The 27,835-nt window shown below is 45.0% G+C and overlaps 1 protein-coding gene and 1 long non-coding RNA gene across 2 annotated transcripts; one reads left to right on the top strand and one right to left on the bottom strand.

Moving 5' to 3' along the window:
* The first annotated feature begins 550 nt into the window (after positions 1-550).
* On the top strand, positions 551-23,282 carry gan (gigaxonin). Its single transcript, XM_038270228.1, has 13 exons — positions 551-692; positions 1,029-1,234; positions 1,328-1,442; positions 1,841-2,191; positions 7,757-7,825; positions 9,404-9,555; positions 9,956-10,077; positions 10,158-10,270; positions 10,379-10,528; positions 15,428-15,564; positions 21,329-21,463; positions 22,593-22,702; positions 22,784-23,282. Exons 2-13 carry the CDS (start codon positions 1,050-1,052, stop codon positions 22,954-22,956), a joined length of 1,812 nt encoding a protein of 603 aa, XP_038126156.1. The 5' UTR covers positions 551-692; positions 1,029-1,049; the 3' UTR covers positions 22,957-23,282.
* A 2,365-nt stretch (positions 23,283-25,647) lies between these two features.
* Positions 25,648-26,164, bottom strand: LOC119773286. The gene is made up of 3 exons (XR_005279370.1): positions 26,034-26,164; positions 25,871-25,929; positions 25,648-25,707 (listed from the first exon to the last, which is right to left on the bottom strand). It is a non-coding gene; the product is annotated as an uncharacterized LOC119773286 (long non-coding RNA).
* Positions 26,165-27,835: the final 1,671 nt, after the last annotated feature.

The following is a 27,835-nucleotide window of genomic DNA, read 5'->3' as shown; positions in this document are numbered from 1 at the left end:
AGCAAAAAGTAAACATTAATACTGCTGAAGCATAAATGTTATTTAATAAACATTGATTCAATGAATTACAGCTAAATAAACTAGTTCAATAATGAGTATATAGACTGTCAAGTTAAAGTAAGCAATAATTCTTTGTTTATAACCGATACTATATAAAGAAGATAAATAAGAAATTAAGTGAGTTAATCCTCCAGATAAGCATGTTTATTAGAAACTAAATATTATATATATCGTTTAAAAAGACTCCTTCCCTCTAATGTTTAATTTACTTAAATTCAAAAATACTATATTAATCCCAAACTAAATAAAATTAATTAAATAAACAGAAACATGTTGACTGTAAATGTTTCTCTAAATGGTGTCTGAATAAATTAAGCTCGTGAAGAGTTTTTTACTGCTGGAACATTTGGACAGTACCTGAGCTCTGAGACGTTCACGGATATATATATATATATATATATATATATATATATATATATATATATATATATATATATATATATATATATATATATATATATATATATATATATATATATGAGATGTTTAGTTCTATAGTTTGGTCTTACGTTCCTGAACGCACCATGTGACCCATGCCTCTGGCGTCGCCTCAACATTGAGTGTTGTGTCCTGGGTGCAGTTTGTTGCACACCCTGTGCCATAAAACACCTCAAACACTCTGCAAACTGAAGGTAAGACCTTAGAATCAATAACTCTTGATTGATCCACCATGACAGGTTCACCTTTAATCATCGCTGTCTGAGCCGTTTATCTTGCCTGTCAGTAGTTTTGCTGCTCTTTTGTTTTGCTGGGTTTAACCTAGTTTTTCCTGCCAGACCTTGTTTAAAAACCGTCTACTTTAAGGCGGAGCAGCCTGCCGCAGCTACCAGCGACGGTTTCACATAACTAATCTTCGTTAGCATTAATCGTCACGCTTTAACACAACGATCGGCTCATCGTTTGTTCTTTATACAATTGTTAATTTTAATATGGATCAATTCTGAGATGCAGTTTGTCTGCTTCTGCAGACAGCAGTCCCAGGTCCCGACATGTCGAGCTCCGCATCCAGTGATCCGGGTCTCACGGTCTCTGATCCGCAGCACTCGCAGAAGCTGCTCAGAGTTCTCCGGTCGTTCTGGCAAGAGCAAAGCTTCCACGATGCGGTGCTTGTTGTGGATGGAGAGGAGCTGCCGGTGCAGAAGAACATCCTGGCTGCAGCCAGCCCCTACATCAGGTCAGACCTGCTGGGTTGAAGCAGGAAGGGTGTGTTCACTTTACTTCTACTTGCATGTTGTGACACATTCTGATGTCATTTGTTTTCTGTCAGAACCAAGCTGAACTACAACCCTCCCAAAGAAGATGGGTCAACCTATAGGATTGAGTTACAGGGAGTCTCCATGAGCGTCATGAAACAGATCCTGGACTACATCTTCAGCGGGGAGGTGAGGCTTCAGCAGTGGTTTCCTTTGGTTTGACAAAGCAGAAATAAAGCCAAGAAGAAAGGGCCTTAGGTGTTTGGGTTAATCCCACACTGTCCTGATGAAGACAGCTGACAGGAGCAGAGGGTGACTGAAACCTAAAAAGTCCTCAAGAAGGTCAGGGCTTTCCAGAGGGCTTTACCCAATTATGTTAATGGAAAGTTAGTGGAAAGGAAAAAAGGCACAAAAGCTACAAACACAAGAGAGGTTTGGAAGAAAAAGAAGATTCTACAGTTAGTCTGAGATCCTCTGACTGAACTGCTGAGCTTCAGGAGCGCCTCCACACGTCATCTGGAGACCACTTTGTGTTTTAACTGTAATCATCAATGTGCAAAACTGAGCACCTTGTTTTTCTCTTGCAGATCATCTTGAGCGAAGAAACCATTCAGGACGTGGTGCAGGCGTCCGACCTGCTCCTCATGACCGATCTGAAGTCCCTTTGCTGCCAATTCCTGGAGAGTTGCATCACAGCAGAGAACTGTATCGGCATCCGCCTCTTCTCGCTGCTTTACAACCTCCAGCACGTCCACTACGTCGCCACTGACTTCCTGCAGACCCACTTCCGTGACGTGGCGCTCACCGAGGAGTTCAGGGAGCTGCCCCACAACCGACTGTGTGAGGTGCTGAGCATGGAGAAGCTCAACGTAGGCAACGAGAAGCACGTTCTAGAGGCGGTGGTGCGATGGTTCAGCCATGACACGGACAACCGCCGGGTGAGTCTGAAGCTCTGGTCAAAGGTCATCGGATCAGAAGGCAGAGGGGGCGTGTCTAAAGAGAGGGGGCGTGTCTGATGAGAGGGGGCGTGTCTGTTAATAGGGGCGTGCACAAACGGAGAGTGTTGATTCATTTAGAATAAAAATAAACAACAGGTCTCTGGGTTCAGTGGACATGTCTCTGGGTTCAGTGGACATGTCTCTCTGGGTTCAGTGGACATGTCTCTGGGTTCAGTGGACATGTCTCTCTGGGTTCAGTGGACATGTCTCTGGGTTCAGTGGACATGTCTCTCTGGGTTCAGTGGACATGTCTCTCTGGGTTCAGTGGACATGTCTCTCTGGGTTCAGTGGACATGTCTCTGGGTTTAGTGGACGTGTCTCTCTGGGTTCAGTGGACATGTCTCTCTGGGTTCAGTGGACATGTCTCTCTGGGTTCAGTGGACATGTCTCTCTGGGTTCAGTGGACATGTCTCTGGGTTTAGTGGACGTGTCTCTCTGGGTCTAGTGGAGGTGTCTCTCAGGGTTCAGTGGACATGTCTCTGGGTTTAGTGGACGTGTCTCTCTGGGTCTAGTGGAGGTGTCTCTCAGGGTCTAGTGGAGGTGTCTCTCAGGGTTCAGTGGACATGTCTCTGGGTTTAGTGGACGTGTCTCTCTGGGTCTAGTGGAGGTGTCTCTCTGGGTCTAGTGGAGGTGTCTCTCAGGGTTCAGTGGACATGTCTCTGGGTTTAGTGGACGTGTCTCTCTGGGTCTAGTGGAGGTGTCTCTCTGGGTCTAGTGGAGGTGTCTCTCTGGGTTCAGTGGACATGTCTCTGGGTTTAGTGGACGTGTCTCTCTGGGTCTAGTGGAGGTGTCTCTCAGGGTTCAGTGGACATGTCTCTGGGTTTAGTGGACGTGTCTCTCTGGGTCTAGTGGAGGTGTCTCTCTGGGTTCAGTGGACATGTCTCTGGGTTTAGTGGACGTGTCTCTCTGGGTCTAGTGGAGGTGTCTCTCTGGGTCTAGTGGAGGTGTCTCTCTGGGTTCAGTGGACATGTCTCTGGGTTTAGTGGACTTGTCTCTCTGGGTCTAGTGGAGGTGTCTCTCTGGGTTCAGTGGACATGTCTCTGGGTTTAGTGGACGTGTCTCTCTGGGTCTAGTGGAGGTGTCTCTCTGGGTTCAGTGGACATGTCTCTGGGTTTAGTGGACTTGTCTCTCTGGGTCTAGTGGAGGTGTCTCTCTGGGTTCAGTGGACATGTCTCTGGGTTTAGTGGACGTGTCTCTCTGGGTCTAGTGGAGGTGTCTCTCTGGGTTCAGTGGACATGTCTCTGGGTTTAGTGGACTTGTCTCTCTGGGTCTAGTGGAGGTGTCTCTCTGGGTTCAGTGGACATGTCTCTGGGTTTAGTGGACGTGTCTCTCTGGGTCTAGTGGAGGTGTCTCTCTGGGTTCAGTGGACATGTCTCTGGGTTTAGTGGACGTGTCTCTCTGGGTCTAGTGGAGGTGTCTCTCTGGGTTCAGTGGACATGTCTCTGGGTTTAGTGGACTTGTCTCTCTGGGTCTAGTGGAGGTGTCTCTCTGGGTTCAGTGGACATGTCTCTGGGTTTAGTGGACTTGTCTCTCTGGGTCTAGTGGAGGTGTCTCTCTGGGTTCAGTGGACATGTCTCTGGGTTTAGTGGACGTGTCTCTCTGGGTCTAGTGGAGGTGTCTCTCTGGGTCTAGTGGAGGTGTCTCTCTGGGTTCAGTGGACATGTCTCTGGGTTTAGTGGACGTGTCTCTCTGGGTCTAGTGGAGGTGTCTCTCTGGGTTTAGTGGACGTACGTCTCTTCGGGTTTAGTGAATGTGTCTTTTTGGGTTTAGTGGAGGTGTCTCTCTGGGTTTAGTGGACGTGTCTCTCTGGGTCTAGTGGAGGTGTCTCTCTGGGTTCAGTGGACATGTCTCTGGGTTTAGTGGACGTGTCTCTCTGGGTCTAGTGGACGTGTCTCTCTGGGTCTAGTGGAGGTGTCTCTCTGGGTTCAGTGGACATGTCTCTGGGTTTAGTGGACGTGTCTCTCTGGGTCTAGTGGAGGTGTCTCTCAGGGTTCAGTGGACATGTCTCTGGGTTTAGTGGACGTGTCTCTCTGGGTCTAGTGGAGGTGTCTCTCTGGGTCTAGTGGAGGTGTCTCTCTGGGTTCAGTGGACATGTCTCTGGGTTTAGTGGACGTGTCTCTCTGGGTCTAGTGGAGGTGTCTCTCTGGGTCTAGTGGAGGTGTCTCTCTGGGTTCAGTGGACATGTCTCTGGGTTTAGTGGACGTGTCTCTCTGGGTCTAGTGGAGGTGTCTCTCTGGGTTTAGTGGACGTACGTCTCTTCGGGTTTAGTGAATGTGTCTTTTTGGGTTTAGTGGACGTGCGTGTAGAGTTGGGAATTGAAAAGATTTTCACGATTCCGATTCCCTTTTCGATTCTATGAAACGATTCGATTCTTTATCGATTCTTTTTTCGATTCCAATTTGGGGGGAAAAGGAGAACAAACAGTTTGATTATCAGCATCAACTTTGTTTAATTAACTATTGCACAATGTTACAAACTCAACAAGATCAAGATGTCCACAGGAAATGTGAAACTGGAGTAACATCTGTGTTTAAATGAAAAATTAATACAAGAACAAACTTAATAACCAACAATGTCTAATAACAAATGATAGGATAATAACCTAATTTAAATAACAAAAAATACTAATTATAAAACAGTAGTAGGGAAAATTAACAGTTCTTTTGCAGAAAGATGAGCATATATGCTTTTTCTGGAAGGATACAGGATCTTTCAGCGCTTAAGGTGTCTCCAGCCGTGGAGAACACCCTCTCAGATGGGGTGGAGGTAGTTTTCAGCCAGTCCAGATAGCAAGGGCAGCACATCTTGCTTGTTCCACCACCACAGTGTGGCGCTATCCCTGCAGGGGATGGAGGGCAAGCTTTTATAGAGCTGGATTTCCTGATCTACCCTCTGGGCTAAGGAAAGACGGGGCTTTGATTCACAAAGTGACCGCAGCTCGTTGTCTTCCTCCTCGAATAGTTCTTCCAACTTGCGTAACTTGCGTAACTTACGTAAAAAACGTGACGTAAGTCGTGCTCCCCAGAGCCGGCGCTCTAGGCTCTGGTGCTGCGGGAATCGAAAAAAGAATCGTTCAGCGAGCTGCCAAACGATGCCATGGAATCGGAAAATACGGAACCGGTTCTGAACAGGAACCGGTTTTCGATTCCCATCCCTACGTGCGTGTCTCTCTGGGTTTAGTGGATGTGCATCTCTCTGGGTTTAGTGGATGTGTGTCTCTCTGGTTTAGTGGACGTGCGTCTCTCTGGGTTTAGTGGATGTGCATCTCTCTGGGTTTAGTGGATGTGTGTCTCTCTGGTTTAGTGGACGTGCGTCTCACTGGGTTTAGTGGACGTGCGTCTCACTGGGTTTAGTGGATGTGTGTCTCTCTGGTTTAGTGGACGTGCGTCTCTCTGGGTTTAGTGGACGTGCGTCTCTCTGGGTTTAGTGGATGTGCATCTCTCTGGGTTTAGTGGATGTGTGTCTCTCTGGTTTAGTGGACGTGCGTCTCACTGGGTTTAGTGGACGTGCGTCTCACTGGGTTTAGTGGATGTGTGTCTCTCTGGATTAGTGGACGTGCGTCTCACTGGGTTTAGTGGATGTGTGTCTCTCTGGTTTAGTGGATGTGCATCTCTCTGGGTTTAGTGGATGTGTGTCTCTCTGGTTTAGTGGACGTGCGTCTCACTGGGTTTAGTGGACGTGCGTCTCTCTGGGTTTAGTGGATGTGTGTCTCTCTGGTTTAGTGGACGTGCGTCTCACTGGGTTTAGTGGACGTGCGTCTCACTGGGTTTAGTGGACGTGCGTCTCTCTGGGTTTAGTGGACGTGCGTCTCTGGGTTTAGTGGACGTGCGTCTCTCTGGGTTTAGTGGATGTGCGTCTCTGGGTTTAGTGGACGTGCGTCTCTCTGGGTTTAGTGGACGTGCGTCTCTCTGGGTTTAGTGGATGTGCGTCTCTGGGTTTAGTGGACGTGCGTCTCTCTGGGTTTAGTGGACGTGCGTCTCTCGGGGTTTAGTGGATGTGCGTCTCTGGGTTTAGTGGACGTGCGTCTCTCTGGGTTTAGTGGACGTGCGTCTCTCTGGGTTTAGTGGACGTGCGTCTCTGGGTTTAGTGGACGTGCGTCTCTCTGGTTTAGTGGACGTGCGTCTCTCTGGGTTTAGTGGACGTGCGTCTCTCTGGGTTTAGTGGACGTGCGTCTCTGGGTTTAGTGGACGTGCGCCTCTGGGTTTAGTGGACGTGCGTCTCTGGGTTTAGTGGACGTGCGTCTCTCTGGGTTTAGTGGACGTGCGTCTCTCTGGTTTAGTGGACGTGCGTCTCTCTGGGTTTAGTGGACGTGCGTCTCTCTGGGTTTAGTGGACGTGCGTCTCTCTGGGTTTAGTGGACGTGCGTCTCTGGGTTTAGTGGACGTGCGCCTCTGGGTTTAGTGGACGTGCGTCTCTGGGTTTAGTGGACCTGCGCCTCTGGGTTTAGTGGACGTGCGTCTCTGGGTTTAGTGGACGTGCGTCTCTCTGGGTTTAGTGGACGTGCGTCTCTCTGGTTTAGTGGACGTGCGTCTCTCTGGGTTTAGTGGACGTGCGTCTCTCTGGGTTTAGTGGACGTGCTTCTCTTTGCGTTTAGTGGACGTGCGTCTCTCTGGGTTTAGTGGACGTGCGTCTCTCTGGGTTTAGTGGACGTGCGTCTCTCTGGTTTAGTGGACGTGCGTCTCTCTGGGTTTAGTGGACGTGCGTCTCTGGGTTTAGTGGACGTGCGCCTCTGGGTTTAGTGGACGTGCGTCTCTGGGTTTAGTGGACGTGCGTCTCTGGGTTTAGTGGACGTGCGTCTCTGGGTTTAGTGGACGTGCGTCTCTCTGGTTTAGTGGACGTGCGTCTCTCTGGGTTTAGTGGACGTGCGTCTCTCTGGGTTTAGTGGACGTGCTTCTCTTTGGGTTTAGTGGACGTGCGTCTCTCTGGGTTTAGTGGACGTGCGTCTCTCTGGGTTTAGTGGACGTGCGTCTCTCTGGTTTAGTGGACGTGCGTCTCTCTGGGTTTAGTGGACGTGCGTCTCTGGGTTTAGTGGACGTGCGCCTCTGGGTTTAGTGGACGTGTCTCTCTGGGTTTAGTGGACGTGTCTCTCTGGGTTTAGTGGACGTGCGTCTCTCTGGGTTTAGTGGACGTGTCTCTCTGGGTTTAGTGGACGTGCGTCTCTCTGGGTTTAGTGGACGTGTCTCTCTGGGTTTAGTGGACGTGCGCCTCTGGGTTTAGTGGACGTGTCTCTCTGGGTTTAGTGGACGTGTCTCTCTGGGTTTAGTGGACGTGCGTCTCTGGGTTTAGTGGACGTGCGTCTCTGGGTTTAGTGGACGTGCGCCTCTGGGTTTAGTGGACGTGCGTCTCTCTGGGTTTAGTGGACGTGTCTCTCTGGGTTTAGTGGACGTGCGTCTCTCTGGGTTTAGTGGACGTGTCTCTCTGGGTTTAGTGGACGTGTCTCTCTGGGTAGGAACCTCAGTCTATGTCCGTGTCCTGAACGTTAAACCAGGTCTTCCTGTGTCTGCAGGTCCACATGAAGGAAGTGATGTCGGCCGTGTGGATGGAGGGGTTGGACCAGAGCTACCTGAGAGATCAGGTGCTTCATTGTTCATGTTCAAATTATGATGTCCATCTTCTGTTGTCTTCCTCTGCAGCTTTGAGTAGATCTACATTCCAGTGTGTCTCACATTTAGACCCAAAGAACCTTTCAGACCGCTGCTGGTGTTAATGGTGTATCTGTCCTGTTGGACAGAGGACACTCAGCCTGGACCCTGAAGCCGCCTCTGCTCCTCATTAAATGGACCAGAGTTCAGTTCCTCCTTAAGTCTAAACCTCCTCAACTGTGATTAAAATCAAGCTAATCCAGTTTGGACCCGATGGGCAGAACCTCTGGTGTGAATACCAGGCCCGGTCCGACCCAGCTGCTGGAAGCTTATGTTTACAGTAGTAGTGAACCAGGAAGTGAGGTCACACCTGGTCCACCCTCTGTTGCTTAGCAACGCTGCTGCCAGCATGCTACAGCTCAGTTCTCTCTGCTGGTTGGTTAACCTGTAGGTTAGTTAATCAGGGGTTAGTTACCCTATGGGTTGGTTAACTTTTGGTTGGTTAATCTGAGGTTAGTTAAACTGGGGGCAATTTAACCCATGGGTTACTTAATCTTGGGGGGTTTAGTGGACATATGGGTTAGTTAATCTGAGTGTTAGTTACCCTGTGGGTTGGTTCATCTGGGGTTAGTTAACCTGGGGGTTATTTAACCCATGAGTTAGTTAATCTTGGGGTTAGTTAAACTGGGAGTTAGTTTCCCTGGAGGTTAGTTACAATGTTACAATGCGGGTTGGTTAACATTTTGGTTGGTTATTCTGAGGTTTAGTTAACCTGGTGCCCAGTTAACCTGTGGGCTATTTAACCCATGGGTTAGTTAATCTTTGGGTTAGTAAACATGGGGTTTGTTACCCTATGGTTTGGTTAACATGTGGGTTAGTTAATCTGAGTGTTAGTTAAACTGGGGGTTTCCCTGGGGGGTTAGTTACCCTGTGGGTTGGTTAAAATTTTGGTTTGGTTAATGTGGGGGGTAGTTAACCTGTTGGTTATTAACCCATGGGTTAGTTAATCTTGGGGTTAGTTAACATGTGGGTTTGGTTAACACGTGGGTTAGTTAATCTGAGTATTAGTTAAACTGGGGGTTAGTTTCCCTGGGGGTTAGTTACCCCGTGGGCTGGTTAACCTTTTGGTTTGGTTAATGTGGGGGCTAGTTAACGTGTGGGTTATTAAACCCATAGGTTAGTTAATCCAGAGGTAAGTTAAATGACAGGTTAGTTAAGATCTTAGGCCCAGCACAGGGCTTTCCTGTCCAATGGGCTCAAAGAGCTTCGTGCAGCTTTGCAAAAAGTGAAAGAAAAAAAAGAACCAAGATGCGCTCAGATCTGGATCAGTTAAGTGGGTCAAAGGCCTTTAGTGGGGCGGGTCCACCCTAAAGTGGGCCTGGAGCCGACCCAGTAGCAGCCACCCCAATTTTCAGATGTCATCTTAAGTTTGTGTTTTGGTTTCCACCTTCAGAACCTCAGTAATTTGAAGGTGTTCTGATGTTCTGATGAGGTCCAAGTGGTGCATGACCTAGAAATCAGAAACTCTGATGATGAAGTCTTTAAAGTTGTTGTTTTTGTCTCCTAATCAGACCATGGGAGAGCCTCTCATGAGGGAGGTGATCAGGGAGTTCTGTCAGAAGGTTATGACCGACCGTCCACCACAAGGCGAGGCCATGCTGACCACCTTCAAACCCAGAGGTTACTCTGAGTGTATTGTGATTGTAGGAGGAGAAGATCGAAGGTTAGTAACTGGTTAGTAACTGGTCAGCTGCTATCAGAACTGTGGGGGGAGGAGAACATACCGGACCACCAGGAGCCTCAAAGCAGATTAGACTGTCATCAAAAACTGAAGAAATGCTTCATTTAGACCTTCAGTATTTATTTTATTCAGTCATCCCTGCTGACTTCTCAGTTTTTAAAGACGACCCTTTTCCTTCCACTTGACCTCCCAGAAATAACCCTAACCTCGCTAAGGATCCATGATGGCCGTCTGTCTGCTGCAGATATCCTGGCTCGGTCCGGTCTGGGCTCCGTTGGGTCGGGCGGCTGCTGTCCTGTGGGCAGACAGTTTCTTTGTCCAAGCTTTTAATGTGTTCAGAAACCAGAGGGCGTTCATCTGACCCCACTGTCGTTCTGAACAGAACCAGGAAGCCCACGGCGTCGACCCGCTGCATGTGCCCGCTGTACGACACCCACAGGAGGAAGTGGATCGAACTGAAGGAGATGAGTGTAGCTCGAGTCGGCCACGGGGTGGTCGCTGCTGGTCAGTCCTGAATCAGCTGCGGGAGGGGGGTGTGTGTGGGAGCGGAGCGGCGGGTTAATGGCGCTCTCTCTGTCTGCTAGAGGGGTTCCTGTTCGTGATGGGGGGGACAGATGAAAACAAAACGGTTCTGGACAGTGGAGAGAAATACGACCCAGACTCCAACTCCTGGAGCCCCATTCCCCCAATGCTGCAGGTACCGGTCGCCTCCTTCTGCCGCCACAAGGTGGCAGCATTGGTGGACTTATATCTGCTCCCATGTTCTGGTAAAAACATGTGTTTGTTTCCTGTTTGGTGTTCAAAGCCTCGCCAGAACTTTGGCGTGGTGGAGCTGGACGGGCTGATCTACGTTCTGGGAGGGGAGAGCGAGGATGCAGAGCTGACCTCTGTGGAGGTTTTTGACCCACATTTCAGCACCTGGAAGATGCAGACAAGCATGACGATGATCCGGAAGGTAATGGCAGAACAGGGTCCATTCAGGCTAACTGGCTCAGTTCCTCACACTGAGGACTGTGCTTTGACTAGGCCACTTTGAAACCTTTAACCAAAATTTTTAATCCCTTCATTGTCCCAAAATGGGGAAAAATTTGACCCATCCCCTTTGAGAGCAGTGGGCTGTGATTGTGCAGCGCCCGGGGAGCAGAGTGGGATTAAGGGTTTTGCTCAGGAACCCAGAGGGGAGGTCTGTGGGGATCGAACCGGATACTTACTGCCTTCTCAGAGCACAAATGCACTGCTCTAACCACTAGGCAAACACTCTCCCTGCAAATTAGCTGAATGCTTTAGGATTTTAATACAGTAGGTTGGTTTCCATTGCAAAATTTTTTCAATTCCGTGTTGAATTTGTGTCCCTTTAATTAAGAACGTGAACAGAACCAGAACGGAGATGTTTACAGGCTTTAGAACGTGAACAGAACCAGAACGGAGATGCTTCCAGGCTTTAGAACGTGGACAGAACCAGAACGGAGATGTTTACAGGCTTTAGAACGTGAACAGAACCAGAACGGAGATGTTTCCAGGCTTTAGAACGTGAATAGAACCAGAACGGAGAGGCTTCCAGGCTTTAGAACGTGAACAGAACCAGAACGGAGATGTTTACAGGCTTTAGAACGTGAACAGAACCAGAACGGAGATGCTTCCAGGCTTTAGAACGTGGACAGAACCAGAACGGAGATGTTTACAGGCTTTAGAACGTGAACAGAACCAGAACGGAGATGTTTCCAGGCTTTAGAACGTGAATAGAACCAGAACGGAGAGGCTTCCAGGCTTTAGAACGTGAACAGAACCAGAACGGAGATGTTTACAGGCTTTAGAACGTGAATAGAACCAGAACGGAGAGGCTTCCAGGCTTTAGAACGTGAACAGAACCAGAACGGAGATGTTTACAGGCTTTAGAACGTGAACAGAACCAGAACGGAGATGCTTCCAGGCTTTAGAACGTGAACAGAACCAGAACGGAGATGTTTACAGGCTTTAGAACGTGAACAGAACCAGAACGGAGATGTTTCCAGGCTTTAGAACGTGAACAGAACCAGAACGGAGATGTTTACAGGCTTTAGAACGTGAACAGAACCAGAACGGAGATGCTTCCAGGCTTTAGAACGTGAACAGAACCAGAACTGGGATGTTTACAGGCTTTAGAACGTGAACAGAACCAGAACGGAGATGTTTACAGGCTTTAGAACGTGAACAGAACCAAAACGGAGATGTTTACAGGCTTTAGAACGTGAACAGAACCAGAACGGAGATGTTTACAGGCTTTAGAACATGAACAGAACCAGAACGGAGATGTTTACAGGCTTTAGAACGTGAACAGAACCAGAACAGAGATGCTTCCAGGCTTTAGAACGTGAACAGAACCAGAACAGAGATGTTTACAGGCTTTAGAACGTGAACAGAACCAGAACGGAGATGCTTCCAGGCTTTAGAACGTGAACAGAACCAGAACGGAGATGTTTCCAGGCTTTAGAACGTGAACAGAACCAGAACGGAGATGTTTACAGGCTTTAGAACGTGAACAGAACCAGAACGGAGATGCTTCCAGGCTTTAGAACGTGAACAGAACCAGAACGGAGATGTTTACAGGCTTTAGAACGTGGACAGAACCAGAACGGAGATGTTTACAGGGTTTAGAACGTGAACAGAACCAGAACTGAGATGTTTACAGGCTTTAGAACATGAACAGAACCAGAACGGAGATGTTTACAGGCTTTAGAACGTGGACAGAACCGGAACGGAGATGCTTCCAGGCTTTAGAACGTGAACAGAACCGGAACGGAGATGCTTTCAGGCTTTAGAACGTGGACAGAACCGGAACGGAGATGCTTCCAGGCTTTAGAACGTGAACAGAACCGGAACGGAGATGCTTCCAGGCTTTAGAACGTGAACAGAACCAGAACGGAGATGCTTCCAGGCTTTAGAACGTGAACAGAACCAGAACGGAGATGCTTCCAGGCTTTAGAACGTGAACAGAACCAGAACGGAGATATTTACAGGCTTTAGAACGTGAACAGAACCAGAACGGAGATGCTTCCAGGCTTTAGAACGTGAACAGAACCAGAACGGAGATGCTTCCAGGCTTTAGAACGTGAACAGAACCAGAACTGAGATGTTTACAGGCTTTAGAACGTGAACAGAACCAGAACTGAGATGTTTACAGGCTTTAGAACGTGAACAGAACCAGAACTGAGATGTTTACAGGCTTTAGAACGTGAACAGAACCAAAACGGAGATGTTTACAGGCTTTAGAACGTGAACAGAACCAAAACGGAGATGTTTACAGGCTTTAGAACGTGAACAGAACCAGAACGGAGATGTTTACAGGCTTTAGAACGTGAACAGAACCAAAACGGAGATGTTTACAGGCTTTAGAACGTGAACAGAACCAGAACGGAGATGTTTACAGGCTTTAGAACGTGAACAGAACCAGAACGGAGATGCTTCCAGGCTTTAGAACGTGAACAGAACCAGAACGGAGATGTTTACAGGCTTTAGAACGTGAACAGAACCAGAACGGAGATGCTTCCAGGCTTTAGAACGTGAACAGAACCAGAACGGAGATGCTTCCAGGCTTTAGAACGTGAACAGAACCAGAACGGAGATGTTTACAGGCTTTATAACGTGAACATAACCAGAACGGAGATGTTTACAGGCTTTAGAACGTGAACAGAACCAGAACGGAGATGTTTACAGGCTTTAGAACGTGAACAGAACCAGAACGGAGATGTTTACAGGCTTTAGAACGTGAACAGAACCAGAACGGAGATGTTTACAGGCTTTAGAACGTGGACAGAGCCAGAACGGAGATGCTTCCAGGCTTTAGAACGTGGACAGAACCAGAACGGAGATGTTTACAGGGTTTAGAACGTGAACAGAACCAGAACGGAGATGTTTACAGGCTTTAGAACGTGAACAGAACCAGAACGGAGATGCTTCCAGGGTTTAGAACGTGGACAGAACCAGAACGGAGATGTTTACAGGGTTTAGAACGTGAACAGAACCAGAACGGAGATGCTTCCAGGCTTTAGAACGTGAACAGAACCAGAACGGAGATGCTTCCAGGGTTTAGAACATGAACAGAACCAGAACGGAGATGCTTCCAGGCTTTAGAACGTGAACAGAACCAGAACGGAGATGCTTCCAGGGTTTAGAACGTGGACAGAACCAGAACGGAGATGTTTACAGGCTTTAGAACGTGAACAGAACCAGAACGGAGATGCTTCCAGGGTTTAGAACGTGGACAGAACCAGAACGGAGATGTTTACAGGGTTTAGAACGTGAACAGAACCAGAACGGAGATGTTTACAGGCTTTAGAACATGAACAGAACCAGAACGGAGATGCTTCCATGCTTTAGAACGTGAACAGAACCAGAACGGAGATGTTTACAGGCTTTAGAACGTGAACAGAACCAGAACCAGAGATGCTTCCAGGCTTTGGAAAAAATAATATAACCAGAGCAGAAGTGTTAAAGGTTCTTGGAGAACTTTTTTTTTCAGGTTGTCCTCAGCAGGAGCTTAAAGGACACTTCTTCCCATTACTGGGGAGCAGTCCAGTTTGTCCTAGTGGTGTTGCCGTATTATGATATCATCAGAATGGGCAGGACCCTAGATTGATCTGGCCGACCAGGTGTTTTGATTTAATGGCAGCTGGAATCAGACAATCAAACTGCAAATACCAAAATATAAAATCAAAGTTCTTTAAATGAATGAAGGTGTGAACTATAAGGCGTGTCACATAAAGAAAAATCCAGCCAGCCTTTTCATGTAAACCCAGATATTGTTAAATCTCTTAAATATATATGCTGGTGAAGATTCCTTTAATATATATATATATATATATATATATATATATATATATATATATATATATATATATATATATATTCACGTTTATTTTCGTGGTTTGATGCTGACAGCTCTGCAGGAGGAGGGATCACAGGTGGGATGCATCTGATAATTGGTCGACGGCCCGAGGAGTAGGCACAGAGTAGATCAGCTCTATTCTATCCACATATAACCAGCAGGAGGCGCCAAACCTCCTTGGAAACATTCAAGCAGCAGCTGAACATCCTGGACTGAAAGTTTCCTTTGATATAAAAGAGGAAATTAAAAGCCACATCTAATAATTTTACCACCTTAGATCCATTTACAAACGTGTTTACAGTAAAGAAACTAAATTTAAAAACATTGAAAATAGACAGAACCTCCTCGGTCATTGGTGGAACATCAGAAAAAGATGGGACATCAGGAAAATCTGCCTGCTAGACTTCATATCAACCTGGTTCCTGATCAGACTCAGACCAATACTTTCCCATCTGCGAATAAATCAGTGGGAAACCCTAAAGACCCGATTATTATTATTATTAAGTAGAAATTTCTGTTGATTTCTGCAGTTTAGCATTTGTTCTGCAGGAACAGGAACTGACTTCAAGAAGCAGCTCGTCAATAATTAGAAATTAATTTGATATTTGGTGTGTTTAGTAAATATTTGATGAATCCAAATCAAAGATATTGGCTAGATGTAAAGGATTGCTGTTGATTTAATCCAATGTCTACTGGATGATCTGATTGAACTGGACCTATAAAGTAAGGAACAGGTGAGGAACCGAGGAGGAACAGGTGACTGCTCCAGTCTGGCTTCTCATCAGGAGCAAAACTTTTCTATCTGGTGAATCTAGAACAGATTAGTGCGAAGCTTTCCTCCTCCACCGCCGTCATTGTCCTGTCCTTAGACGTGAAACTACGTTCTGTGCTAACTCCTGTTCTATTTGATCTGAAATGTCTTATTCAGACCAATAAGGAACGAGAAATACTGCTGCTGTGAAGGATTTTGTGTTTATCTGTTGCCTTCAGGTGGGCTGCTACGCCTCAATGAACAAGAAGATCTACGCCATTGGAGGGGGCTCCTATGGAAAGCTGTTTGACTCGGTGGAAAGCTTTGATCCAAAAACCCAGCAGTGGACGGGCCTGTGTCCCCTGAAGGAGAGACGGTAAGAGCATGATCCATCAGGCGACACATGAACAGAAACCGCATGGAAATGCTGCGGCCCTGAGTTTCTCAACAGGAAATAAAACCAGCTGCCAGGTTGGCTGTCACAATCCCACACGGGTAAGTTTTGATTTTGGTTTGAGCAACCCTGACACATGATAGAGTGAAGTCACACTTTGCAGGGTTTGTGACACACGTCAGGTCCCAGGTTCGGGCTCATGGGAAGACTTCAGCCAGTGGAGCAGCACTTCCTGCCTCCAGCCGAAGGGTCCTGGCAGATTGAACGAACCCAGCTGTCAGTGTCGCCATCAGGCTCGGACTGGGAACGATTTTCGGCCCTGGCATTTTTCCCTCTACACCGGCCCACTTATGGACCTATTTATGATTAGGATTAGTGATACCAACCTACTGAGCCTACTGGCACAATCTGAAGCCATTCTGTGGCGGTGATAACCGCTAATAACAACCATTTTTTTTTGCGATCATAACATCAGAAGCAGCTGCTAAAAAAATAAAACAAATGTCCTTGTCAAAATGACCATGTCAAACAAAATGACATTCTTCACATCTAGAATAAACATTCTGCATGTCTTTAGATCTCCATATTCCTATTTTTATTGTTCAGCATTTGTATTATTTTGACTTTGAAGAAATGTATTTCAGATATCATAGATACATAGTCAAGCTGATAAATGTGAAATGCCATAGAGCACTTCATATAAATGTACACATTAACTGGAGCAACTATCTTCTCCTTCGCCATCTTCCTCTCCTTTGCAACTGTAGCGTTGTTTTTCTGTCTTTTAAACACATTCTTCTTTTTTTTCAGTCCTGCATTAAATTCTTTAGTTCCAGGGGGTGAAATTGCCACTTCCTGTTGTCATGGTGACTCATCAAATGCATGCTCCATGGATAATGGCTTTTCATGCTTGTTACTCACACGTTCAACTCTGAGTGGATCTACTTAGAGTTGATTAAACTAACTCACAGCAGCTTTTATGAAACTGAAAACTCAGAGTTTCCAAATTTAGGCTAGGACAATTCAGAGCGGAGGATTTAAGTCCGAGTTTGTTTAACCTGGTTCAGATGTAAAAAAAAAAAAACAGCTAGTCTCTGGTCTGGATCAGTTCTTCCTTTCTGAAGGAGTTAGTGTGTACCATTAAAACTGCAATTTTAAAATGTATGATTTTATTATATATTTTTTTTTAACCCACAGGTCCAACAAAGAAAAAAACCATAGTTGAAAGGTTGAGTCTAACGTCGGTACTCGTCCAATGGCCCAAACCTTACTAGTGACTGCTTAAAGACTGTTGACTGTTTAGTGACTGTTTGACTGTAGTTGTATGTTTGGTGACTGTTTAGTAACTGTTTGACTGTAGGTGTATGTTTGTTGACTTGTGGCTGTTTGGTGACTGTTTAGTGACTGTTTGACTGTAGGTGTATGTTTGGTGACTTGTGGCTGTTTGGTGACTGTTTAGTGACTGTTTGACTGTAGGTGTATGTTTGGTGACTGTTTAGTAACTGTTTGACTGTAGGTGTATGTTTGGTGACTTGTGGCTGTTTGGTGACTGTTTAGTGACTGTTTGACTGTAGGTGTATGTTTGGTGACTGTTTAGTGACTGTTTGACTGTAGGTGTATGTTTGGTGACTGTTTAGTAACTGTTTGACTGTAGGTGTATGTTTGGTGACTTGTGGCTGTTTGGTGACTGTTTAGTGACTGTTTGACTGTAGGTGTATGTTTGGTGACTGTTTAGTGACTGTTTGACTGTAGGTGTATGTTTGGTGACTGTTTAGTAACTGTTTGACTGTAGGTGTATGTTTGGTGACTTGTGGCTGTTTGGTGACTGTTTAGTGACTGTTTGACTGTAGGTATATGTTTGGGGACTGTTTAGTGACTGTTTGACTGTAGGTGTATGTTTGGTGACTGTTTAGTAACTGTTTGACTGTAGGTGTATGTTTGGTGACTTGTGGCTGTTTGGTGACTGTTTAGTGACTGTTTGACTGTAGGTGTAAGTTTGGTGACTGTTTAGTGACTGTTTGACTGTAGTTGTATGTTTGGTGACTTGTGGCTGTTGGGTGACTGTTTAGTGACTGTTTGACTGTAGGTGTAAGTTTGGTGACTGTTTAGTGACTGTTTGACTGTAGTTGTATGTTTGGTGACTTGTGGCTGTTTGGTGACTGTTTAGTGACTGTTTGACTGTAGGTGACTGTTTTACTGTCCGGTGACTGTTTGACTTTGGATGGCTTTTTGTTGACTGTTTTTAATGACTGTTTGACTGTAGGTGTATGTTTGGTAACTTGTGGCTTTTTAGTGACTGTTTGACTGTAGGTGTATGTTTGGTAACTTGTGGCTTTTTGGTGACTGTTTAGTGACTGTTTGACTGTATGTGTATGTTTGGTGACTGTTTAGTAACTGTTTGACTGTAGTTGTATGTTTGGTGACTTGTGGCTTTTTAGTGACTGTTTGACTGTAGGTGTATGTTTGGTGACTTGTGGCTTTTTGGTGACTGTTTAGTGACTGTTTGACTGTATGTGTATGTTTGGTAACTTGTGGCTTTTTAGTGACAGTTTGACTGTAGGTGTATGTTTGGTAACTTGTGGCTTTTTAGTGACTGTTTGACTGTATGTGTATGTTTGGTGACTGTTTAGTAACTGTTTGACTGTAGTTGTATGTTTGGTGACTTGTGGCTGTTTGGTGACTGTTTAGTGACTGTTTGACTGTAGGTGTATGTTTGGTGACTTGTGGCTGTTTGGTGACTGTTTAGTGACTGTTTGACTGTAGGTGTATGTTTGGTAACTTGTGGCTTTTTAGTGACTGTTTGACTGTATGTGTATGTTTGGTGACTGTTTAGTAACTGTTTGACTGTAGGTGTATGTTTGGTGACTTGTGGCTGTTTGGTGACTGTTTAGTGACTGTTTGACTGTAGGTGTATGTTTGGTGACTGTTTAGTGACTGTTTGACTGTAGGTGTATGTTTGGTGACTGTTTAGTAACTGTTTGACTGTAGGTGTATGTTTGATGACTTGTGGCTGTTTGGTGACTGTTTAGTGACTGTTTGGCTGTAGGTGTATGTTTGGGGACTGTTTAGTGACTGTTTGACTGTAGGTGTATGTTTGGTGACTGTTTAGTAACTGTTTGACTGTAGGTGTATGTTTGGTGACTTGTGGCTGTTTGGTGACTGTTTAGTGACTGTTTGACTGTAGGTGTAAGTTTGGTGACTGTTTAGTGACTGTTTGACTGTAGTTGTATGTTTGGTGACTTGTGGCTGTTTGATGACTGTTTAGTGACTGTTTGACTGTAGGTGTAAGTTTGGTGACTGTTTAGTGACTGTTTGACTGTAGTTGTATGTTTGGTGACTTGTGGCTGTTTGGTGACTGTTTAGTGACTGTTTGACTGTAGGTGACTGTTTTACTGTCCGGTGACTGTTTGACTTTGGATGGCTTTTTGTTGACTGTTTTTAATGACTGTTTGACTGTAGGTGTATGTTTGGTAACTTGTGGCTTTTTAGTGACTGTTTGACTGTAGGTGTATGTTTGGTAACTTGTGGCTTTTTGGGCACTGTTTAGTGACTGTTTGACTGTATGTGTATGTTTGGTGACTGTTTAGTAACTGTTTGACTGTAGTTGTATGTTTGGTGACTTGTGGCTTTTTAGTGACTGTTTGACTGTATGTGTATGTTTGGTGACTTGTGGCTTTTTGGTGACTGTTTAGTGACTGTTTGACTGTATGTGTATGTTTGGTAACTTGTGGCTTTTTAGTGACGTTTGACTGTAGGTGTATGTTTGGTAACTTGTGGCTTTTTAGTGACTGTTTGACTGTAGGTGTATGTTTGGTGACTTGTGGCTGTTTGGTGACTGTTTAGTGACTGTTTGACTGTAGGTGTATGTTTGGTAACTTGTGGCTTTTTAGTGACTGTTTGACTGTATGTGTATGTTTGGTGACTGTTTAGTAACTGTTTGACTGTAGGTGTATGTTTGGTGACTTGTGGCTGTTTGGTGACTGTTTAGTGACTGTTTGACTGTAGGTGTATGTTTGGTGACTGTTTAGTGACTGTTTGACTGTAGGTGTATGTTTGGTGACTGTTTAGTAACTGTTTGACTGTAGGTGTATGTTTGATGACTTGTGGCTGTTTGGTGACTGTTTAGTGACTGTTTGACTGTAGGTGTATGTTTGGGGACTGTTTAGTGACTGTTTGACTGTAGGTGTATGTTTGGTGACTGTTTAGTAACTGTTTGACTGTAGGTGTATGTTTGGTGACTTGTGGCTGTTTGGTGACTGTTTAGTGACTGTTTGACTGTAGGTGTAAGTTTGGTGACTGTTTAGTGACTGTTTGACTGTAGTTGTATGTTTGGTGACTTGTGGCTGTTTGGTGACTGTTTAGTGACTGTTTGACTGTAGGTGTAAGTTTGGTGACTGTTTAGTGACTGTTTGACTGTAGGTGTAAGTTTGGTGACTGTTTAGTGACTGTTTGACTGTAGTTGTATGTTTGGTGACTTGTGGCTGTTTGGTGACTGTTTAGTGACTGTTTGACTGTAGGTGACTGTTTTACTGTCCGGTGACTGTTTGACTTTGGATGGCTTTTTGTTGACTGTTTTTAATGACTGTTTGACTGTAGGTGTATGTTTGGTAACTTGTGGCTTTTTAGTGACTGTTTGACTGTAGGTGTATGTTTGATAACTTGTGGCTTTTTGGTGACTGTTTAGTGACTGTTTGACTGTATGTGTATGTTTGGTGACTGTTTAGTAACTGTTTGACTGTAGTTGTATGTTTGGTGACTTGTGGCTTTTTAGTGACTGTTTGACTGTATGTGTATGTTTGGTGACTTGTGGCTTTTTGGTGACTGTTTAGTGACTGTTTGACTGTATGTGTATGTTTGGTGACTTGTGGCTTTTTGGTGACTGTTTAGTGACTGTTTGACTGTATGTGTATGTTTGGTAACTTGTGGCTTTTTAGTGACTCTTTGACTGTAGGTGTATGTTTGGTAACTTGTGGCTTTTTAGTGACTGTTTGACTGTATGTGTATGTTTGGTGACTGTTTAGTAACTGTTTGACTGTAGTTGTATGTTTGGTGACTTGTGGCTGTTTGGTGACTGTTTAGTGACTGTTTGACTGTAGGTGTATGTTTGGTGACTTAGTGCTGTTTGGTGACTCTTTTACTATTGGTGGGTGATTAGTGCCTGTTTAGTGGCTTGGTGACTGTTCAGTGAATTTCACCGTAGATGGCTGTTTAGTGACTGTTGGTGACTAACTGTAGATGTTTGTGTATTGGCTGTTTGACTGTAGGTGGGTGTTTGGCAACTGATTTTTGGTGACTGGTTTACTTAAGGTGGCTGATTAGTGACTGTTTAGTGGTTGCTTGGTTACTGATTGACTGTAGGTGGCTCTTTGCTGACTGTTTTACTGTAGCTGGCTGTTTGGTGACTGGTGACTTTTTGGTGACTGTTAGTGACTGTTTGCCTATCCGATGGCCGACTGTTTAACAGGATGTTCTCAGATGTTTATACTCTATGTTTATATATTTTTTCCCCCTCTGCATCATGATGAGAAGTTTCAAAACTAGGAAACTAAAGTTGAGAATTTTGGACTGGTTCTCTGCCGGGCTGCCTTTCCACCAAAGCCTTACAGTCAAAAACAGGCCTGAAAACCAGTCTGGAGCCACCGGTTTCCTACGAAACCAAAAAGCCAATGAAGAGAAACTAAGATCTGTGTTTCTAGTTTTCTTAGGAAAGCAAGCAGTTGTTCATGTTGTCTGTCTTCCTGTCCAGGTTCGGGTCGGTGGCCTGTGGTGTTGGACAGGAGCTCTATGTGTTCGGCGGTGTCAGAAGCCAGGAGAGCGAGAACCCCACGCAAAGACAGATGATGACCTGCAAGTCTGAGTTCTACCATGATGAGATGAGAAGGTCCGACTTTGAATATTTCAGCCAACTTCTGTTTGATGTGTTTCTATCAGCTCTAACAGGGGGACCCTGAAACCTGGACGGAGGACTGGTTATTGGTTTGAGTGGTCTAAACCATCCATCCATCTTCTCGTGCTTCCTATCATCAGCAGTCTGGGAGAAAGGCAGGGTCCATCCTGGACAGGTTACAGTCCATCGCAGAGACACACTCCCAACCCTAAGGACAATCTAATAAACCTAGCAGTCATGTTTTTGGATTGTGGGAGGAAGCTGCAGTACCGGGAGATAACCCGCGCACGAAAACTCCATGCAGAAAGCCAGGAATGGGCAGTGCTACAAACTGCGCCGCCGTGCAGCCCTGGTCTGAACCGTTTTGTTGATTTGTTCCAGTTAGAAAGCAGATATTGGGGGGGGTCTTGATTCAGGGGATCAAACTCAGGTCAGGTAGCAACCCTACCTGACCTGAGTTGTTCCATCTCCTTGCAGTCTCAGTCAAAGGACTGGATCTCCTCCTCATGTACTGAAGCTCTCCAGAGTTCTGATATTGACCTTTAGTCCTTTTAGTTCTACTTGCTGTTGGCCCTCTGCTGAACATATCCAGAAGATTTTAATGTTAAAGTAAAGGGCATCAATAAAAGCAGTTTAAGTCGTCCCTGCTGGCGCGATTCAAGGAGACGAGCCAAAAGGTTGTGAACAGGTAAAAGGTTAATGAACAGAAGAGACTTTGGTGGTTTCTCCAAGTTGTAGGTCTTGAACCAAAGGCCAGGGATTGATCAGTCTGCTGTAAAGGTTGATGAACTGTCAGCTGCTGGATCCACATTTGGGTCAGAATAAGGTTTTACTTCGAATCCAGTTTCTTCGATCGACTCTGATCAAACAAATTCTTTACATTTTTATCTGTTTTGTATTAAACTGTTTAAATTGATACCATTCTCTGAGGTCGATGCCACCTCCTTGTATTTGAGGAAACTGACCCTGGAAAGCCCTTGAGGCCTGTAACCCTGCGTTGATAATGGGTTCATGGTAAATGGCCTGAACCTGCTACATTCAGCCATTCACTGTCTCTCAGAAACCAGGCGTCACTTCTGATGTTTGTGTTTGCATTCTGAAGTCATGAGGTTCTGTGCTTCAGGTGGATGTTCCTAGATGACCAGAGCCTGTGCATCCAAGCCAGCTCATCTTTTGTCTACGGGGCCGTTCCCATCGGAGCCAGCATTTACGTAGTGGGGGACCTGGACACGGGTGGGTAAAAGGACAGCCCACGGTTCTCCACGGCCGTCCTGGATGGTGGCCTTCTTAACCCAGGCTTTGCTGTGTTTGCAGGGACGAGCTTTGACTACATCCGAGAGTTTCGCCGCAGCACGGGGACGTGGCACCGAACCACACCCATGTTTGGCTCCGACCTCTCCAAAACAGTCTGCGCCAGCCTACGCATCGCCAACTGTCGCCTGTTTCGCCTCCAGCTGACCCAGGGAATGTTCGCCATCAGGCTGTGAGCGACGGCTGCCCCCTGGGGCACACCGGGAACTCTTCATGTCAGATGTTGGGGATCTTTACTGTTTGACTTGAAAGGACAAAAACTCATCACGTTCACTGTAAAGCTGTAAAGTTTTTGTAGGAATTTAGTAAATATTTTCTGTTTAACTTGGATTTTATCTTCCTGCGATGTTTTAAAAGTCATTCCTCATTTCTGATGTTTACTGGTAGTTTGGGGGGGGGATTAAACACTAATATTTAAGAAATATTGACTTAGATCCAGATTAACAGCTGTTAATCTCAGTAATCTGAAAGATTTCAAATAAAAAGATTTACACTAAATGTTGACATTTGTTCTGTTTGTGACTCATTTCATGGCCGCATCAAAAGCTGAGATTTAATGTTTGCTTTTTTTTAATAGAAAAGCTTTCACTGCAGCTTCTCCCCAAATCGCCATCAGGACTCACATGTTGCTATAGTGATTCCTGCCTTTTCCTTGGCAGCAGCATCCGACATGCTTTTCTGGTCAAATTTAAGCCCAAAACCTGCGTTCAGGCTGGACGCTGGTGTCTGGACCTCCAGCTGGATCAGTTTTAAATGATTGAAGCCAGATCAGAACATATGGAGATGAAACCGCTGTTAAACATTCCTCCAATTTTATTCAGCCTGGTCTGTTGTTAACTCTGTTTTATTCATTTTAGGTGTTTTTATTCTGTGCCTGAATCTATTGACGTTTTTTTCTTCCTGCCTAAAATCGGATGCTTATTTTAAATAAATAGAATTTTAACAAATCTAAAAGATTGAGTTCTTATTTCATTTCTTGACAGGGCAGCAGATACAGGAGTTTTCTTTAGCTGCTTCCTTTGGATGAAGGCCGCTGTTCTTCCAGAGAACCTGTCTGGGTGGTTCCGTGGCCCTAAAGATGGAGCAGATGGAGCGTGACGGCCTTAGATGAGGGTTTCTCAGTCACCCACGTTTGCTTAACCAAGTTTGGAGAATCTAACTCACGAGTGTGGATGAGCAATCGTAGCGCTACCCCAGGCCACATAGTCTAGATGTTATGTTCAGTAACACGAGGGAAACTGGTTTCCGTGTTTTGAACATTTAATGGTGTGATGAAGCAACTTCTTCCTCATCCAGACGTTTACAGTAAATACTGTTCTGCATTGTTGTCTAAACAGCGGTTAGCTGACTAGCAGCCTGTCAGTCTAGGAGGAAGCCAGCCTCAGTTTATCCTGTGGAGGAAGTTTCGTCACAAGATGCTTCCGAGTGTTTGACAAACTTTAATTTGGTTTCACTTTGTTTTCCATCCAGCGTCCAGTCTGATTTTGATGTTCTGAGAACCTCCACTGCTAAACTGGACCATCACTAGTATCTGGCTTTTGCGGTAGAGCTAAAGAACAGCATTGGGCATGAGATGAGGGGGCTCAGCCCTGAAAGACGCCGGTGCAGACCCGTCAGAAAGTTCTGACAGGTCTGAGAAAGGCTGAAACTTTCCTGTGACCTGATGGGTCTCCTTTGATAGAAACAGGAAACTGCCTCCATAAAAGCCAGTTTAGATCCAGGTGCCTCAATAAAGATGGAGATCCTTCACTGAACTTTCAGTCTAGGTGTCGAGTTTTAAATTCGCCACCAACCTCTGTCCCATACAGACTCAGGCCTGTTTCACAGAACCTGAATTGAGTCACAGATGAAGCCAGACTTGATCTAGCCTGATCAGTGAATCCTGCCTGAACAAAGCCAGGCTTTCAGGTTAGAACCAGGTCTAGACCACTCCTGACTAAATGTCCAATAATTACAGGATAGAAGATATTTTTAAGAGTCACTCCCTCAGTGAAAGCCAATATGGTGGCATGTGCCAATCTAAGTTTATGGATCTGCATTATATAATCGTTCAATTCTTCACCTTCAGATCAAACTCTGGGGACTTAATGAAAGTCCGAAACCTGCAACAGCAGATCTACTTTATTCCTTTTCTTCACTGCAGCATGGAGAGCCATTTTAGAGGACAGCCAGAAATATGTCTTCAGATAAATTCAGAGGCCAACAACAACAGGCTGGATGTGTTGAAGGGATCCATAGCAGCCATCTTTGAACAGTAGATGCTACCACAGTAACCCATGCTGTCAGAGCTCCTCAGCTGACTTCAACTACGCAGATAAAAATTAGAGACAAGGTTTTCAAAGAAAGATCAATTTATTGGAACACAGGAATGCATGGCCTAGAGGTCTTGTTCATCATGAGCAGCAGCTCCCGTTACCTGCTAAACAGACAAACCAAAACATCAGCAGCTGCACAGTCTGGATAAGCAGAGAGAAGAGAACCTCACCATAAATCTCAGAGACCCTTTACTGGATCGCTGTCCTGGAAGGCCGGAGGCTGGACCACAATCGGACCGGTTGGGTTGTAGTGGAAGGTAGCGACCCGGAACTGCTTACGGCTGTAGCGGGATCTGGACTTCTTGGCGTACACTACATCCTGGTCATTTACAGGAGTGAACTCTGGCTCATCCTCACCAGGATCAGATGAGGAGCTATAGCTCTCCTCTCCAACCTGGTGAGAGCTGCTGTCAGCTGGAACTCCATGCTGGCTGCCCTGATTACTGCTCTGTTGGGCCCCAGAAGGAAAACTGCTGCCAGCACTGATGGGGTAAAATCCTGGAGAAGCCTCAGACCCACTGGCCTGTCCACTGGGGTAGTAGAATGACTGTGATTGTCCCTGTTGAGTGTATTGAGGTCTATACCACCATGGAAGCTGTTCATCTTGACTACCTGAGGAAGCAGTTCAGAGTCAGAGCAAACATCTACAGCTCATTACAGATAACTGGGTGGTTTTACCACCTGCTTTCTTTTTATTGTCCAAATCATGCAAAGCCCTTGAATTGTTCCTTAGAAATAAACTTGCCTTCAGACTCCATGTGGGAATAAAACTCACCTAGAGTTTGAGGAGCACAGGTGATGCTTCCAATCAGCAGGAAAGAAATCCACAACATTCTGCAGAAACATGGAAGTTCAGATCATTAGCAGCATTCAGACCAGAAGGTTCTAGCAACACATCTTCAGTCCAGGATTCAAGCTGCTGTTAAAGTGGACCTCACCTCATAGTGCTGCTCTGCTGCTAGTGAAAGATAGACCTCAGATCCCCCTGATAGAGACTCAAACCTGCAGGAGCTGCTTTTATAGGATCCTCAGAGCAGCTGGAGATGATTGGAGCTGATTGCTGATTGGAACCAGAACAACCACCATGGACCTCCTCTTATTGCTCAGTTTGGATCTCTGTCAGTTAATTTTAGCCTAACTGGAACTAGAGCAGAGAGGTTTTGATCAAAGTTGAATGAAGATCCTGGTTTCTCTCACCGTGGTTCTAATAATCAGACATGACTGAACAGAAAATAGGCAGAAATCTGACATAACTTCCAGGAGTTCATCTTCTGACCAAGAAGACTTTCTGAGATCACGGCAAAGAGTGGTAGATCATTTTCTAACCTTTAGTGCTACAATAATGGTTTTTATCTTTTCTTCTCTGCAGTGATGAAAGACGTCAGATAACAGATTCGATCTGTTGGACCCTCATCAGGCCTGATCCCTGGGGATTAAAAAGGTTCTCCATGTGGAGTAAATACTCAAATATTAACAAATCAATTGATCAGATTAAGAGAAAGATTAACTTAATGAAATAGAAATACATTCATAAACAAAGAAATAAAAAGAAATCATGAAATAATCATAATAAATTGTCATTAGTGATCAAAAGTGATTTAAGCTAAATATACAGGTCCTTCTCAAAATATTAGCATATTGTGATAAAGCTCATTATTTTCCATAGTGTAATGATAAAACTTGAACATTCATATATTATAGATTCATTGCACACCAACTGAAATATTTCAGGTCTTTTATTGTCTTAATACGGATGATTTTGGCATACAGCTCATGAAAACACAACATTCCTATCTCACTAAATTAGCATATTTCATGACACCAATAAAAGAAAAGTGTTCTTAATACAAAAAAAGTCAACCTTCAAATAATTATGTACAGTTATGTACTCAATACTTGGTCTGTAATCCTTTAGTAGAAATGACAGCTTTAATGCGGCGTGGCATGGAGGCAATCAGCCTGTGGCACTGCTGAAGTGTTATGGAGATTGCTTATGTTGCATATTATGCTCTTACCAACGGGACCCTTTTTCAGATGCTCTTGGTTAATAGACTAAAGGGTTTTCTCTAGAGTTGGGGTTGTAGCACAAGCGCTACACAACCACCAGAACGACAATTCATTTATTTATGAATTAGCTAATTGGGCTCAGCTCTACAGGACTGGGTGACGCATTCGTTTTTCTAACTTAATATGATTTTGTCTTATCTTGTGTGTAACTTATGTTTCAGTGTATTTATAGAGTCTCAGACTGCTTCTTGTTTTGTCACTGGTTCCTGTGCCTTGTAGGATTTTAAAATACAATAATAAAGTTTTTCTTGTTATTGTAAAAGAATGCATAAATAAAATATATTTTGTATATTATTTCTGTTTCATCATTTTAAGCCAGACTTATCTATGTACTTTTAATTGGAAGACCCAAGGCCTCTTGATGTTATTTTTAGAGGTCTACTAGTTGGTTTTAGGGCCACGTCCTCGGTCACAATCCGGGTTATTCCCCCGTGTTACATAACATAGACGGGCAGTTGCGTGGCATTAGCCACATCAGTGCTTTCCTCCAGTTGCAATGTGAAATAGTCACTTGCTCATACCTGGTCCAAAAGTTGATTAGAAACATCCCTTGCCATCTCACTTATTCGCCTACACACCGTGTTGTCCAAAAGTGGTATATCATCCATTTTCTTTGCCGCGTCCTCACCAAGCATTTCTCGATCCATGTCTTTGCTTGCTGGAAGTAAGAAAC

Source organism: Cyprinodon tularosa, unplaced genomic scaffold, assembly GCF_016077235.1.
Source record: "Cyprinodon tularosa strain WSP-4 unplaced genomic scaffold, ASM1607723v1 ctg756, whole genome shotgun sequence".
NCBI lineage: Eukaryota > Metazoa > Chordata > Actinopteri > Cyprinodontiformes > Cyprinodontidae > Cyprinodon > Cyprinodon tularosa.
The sequence above is the reverse complement of the archived record's forward strand: the minus strand, read 5'-3'. Positions and strand labels throughout refer to the sequence as shown.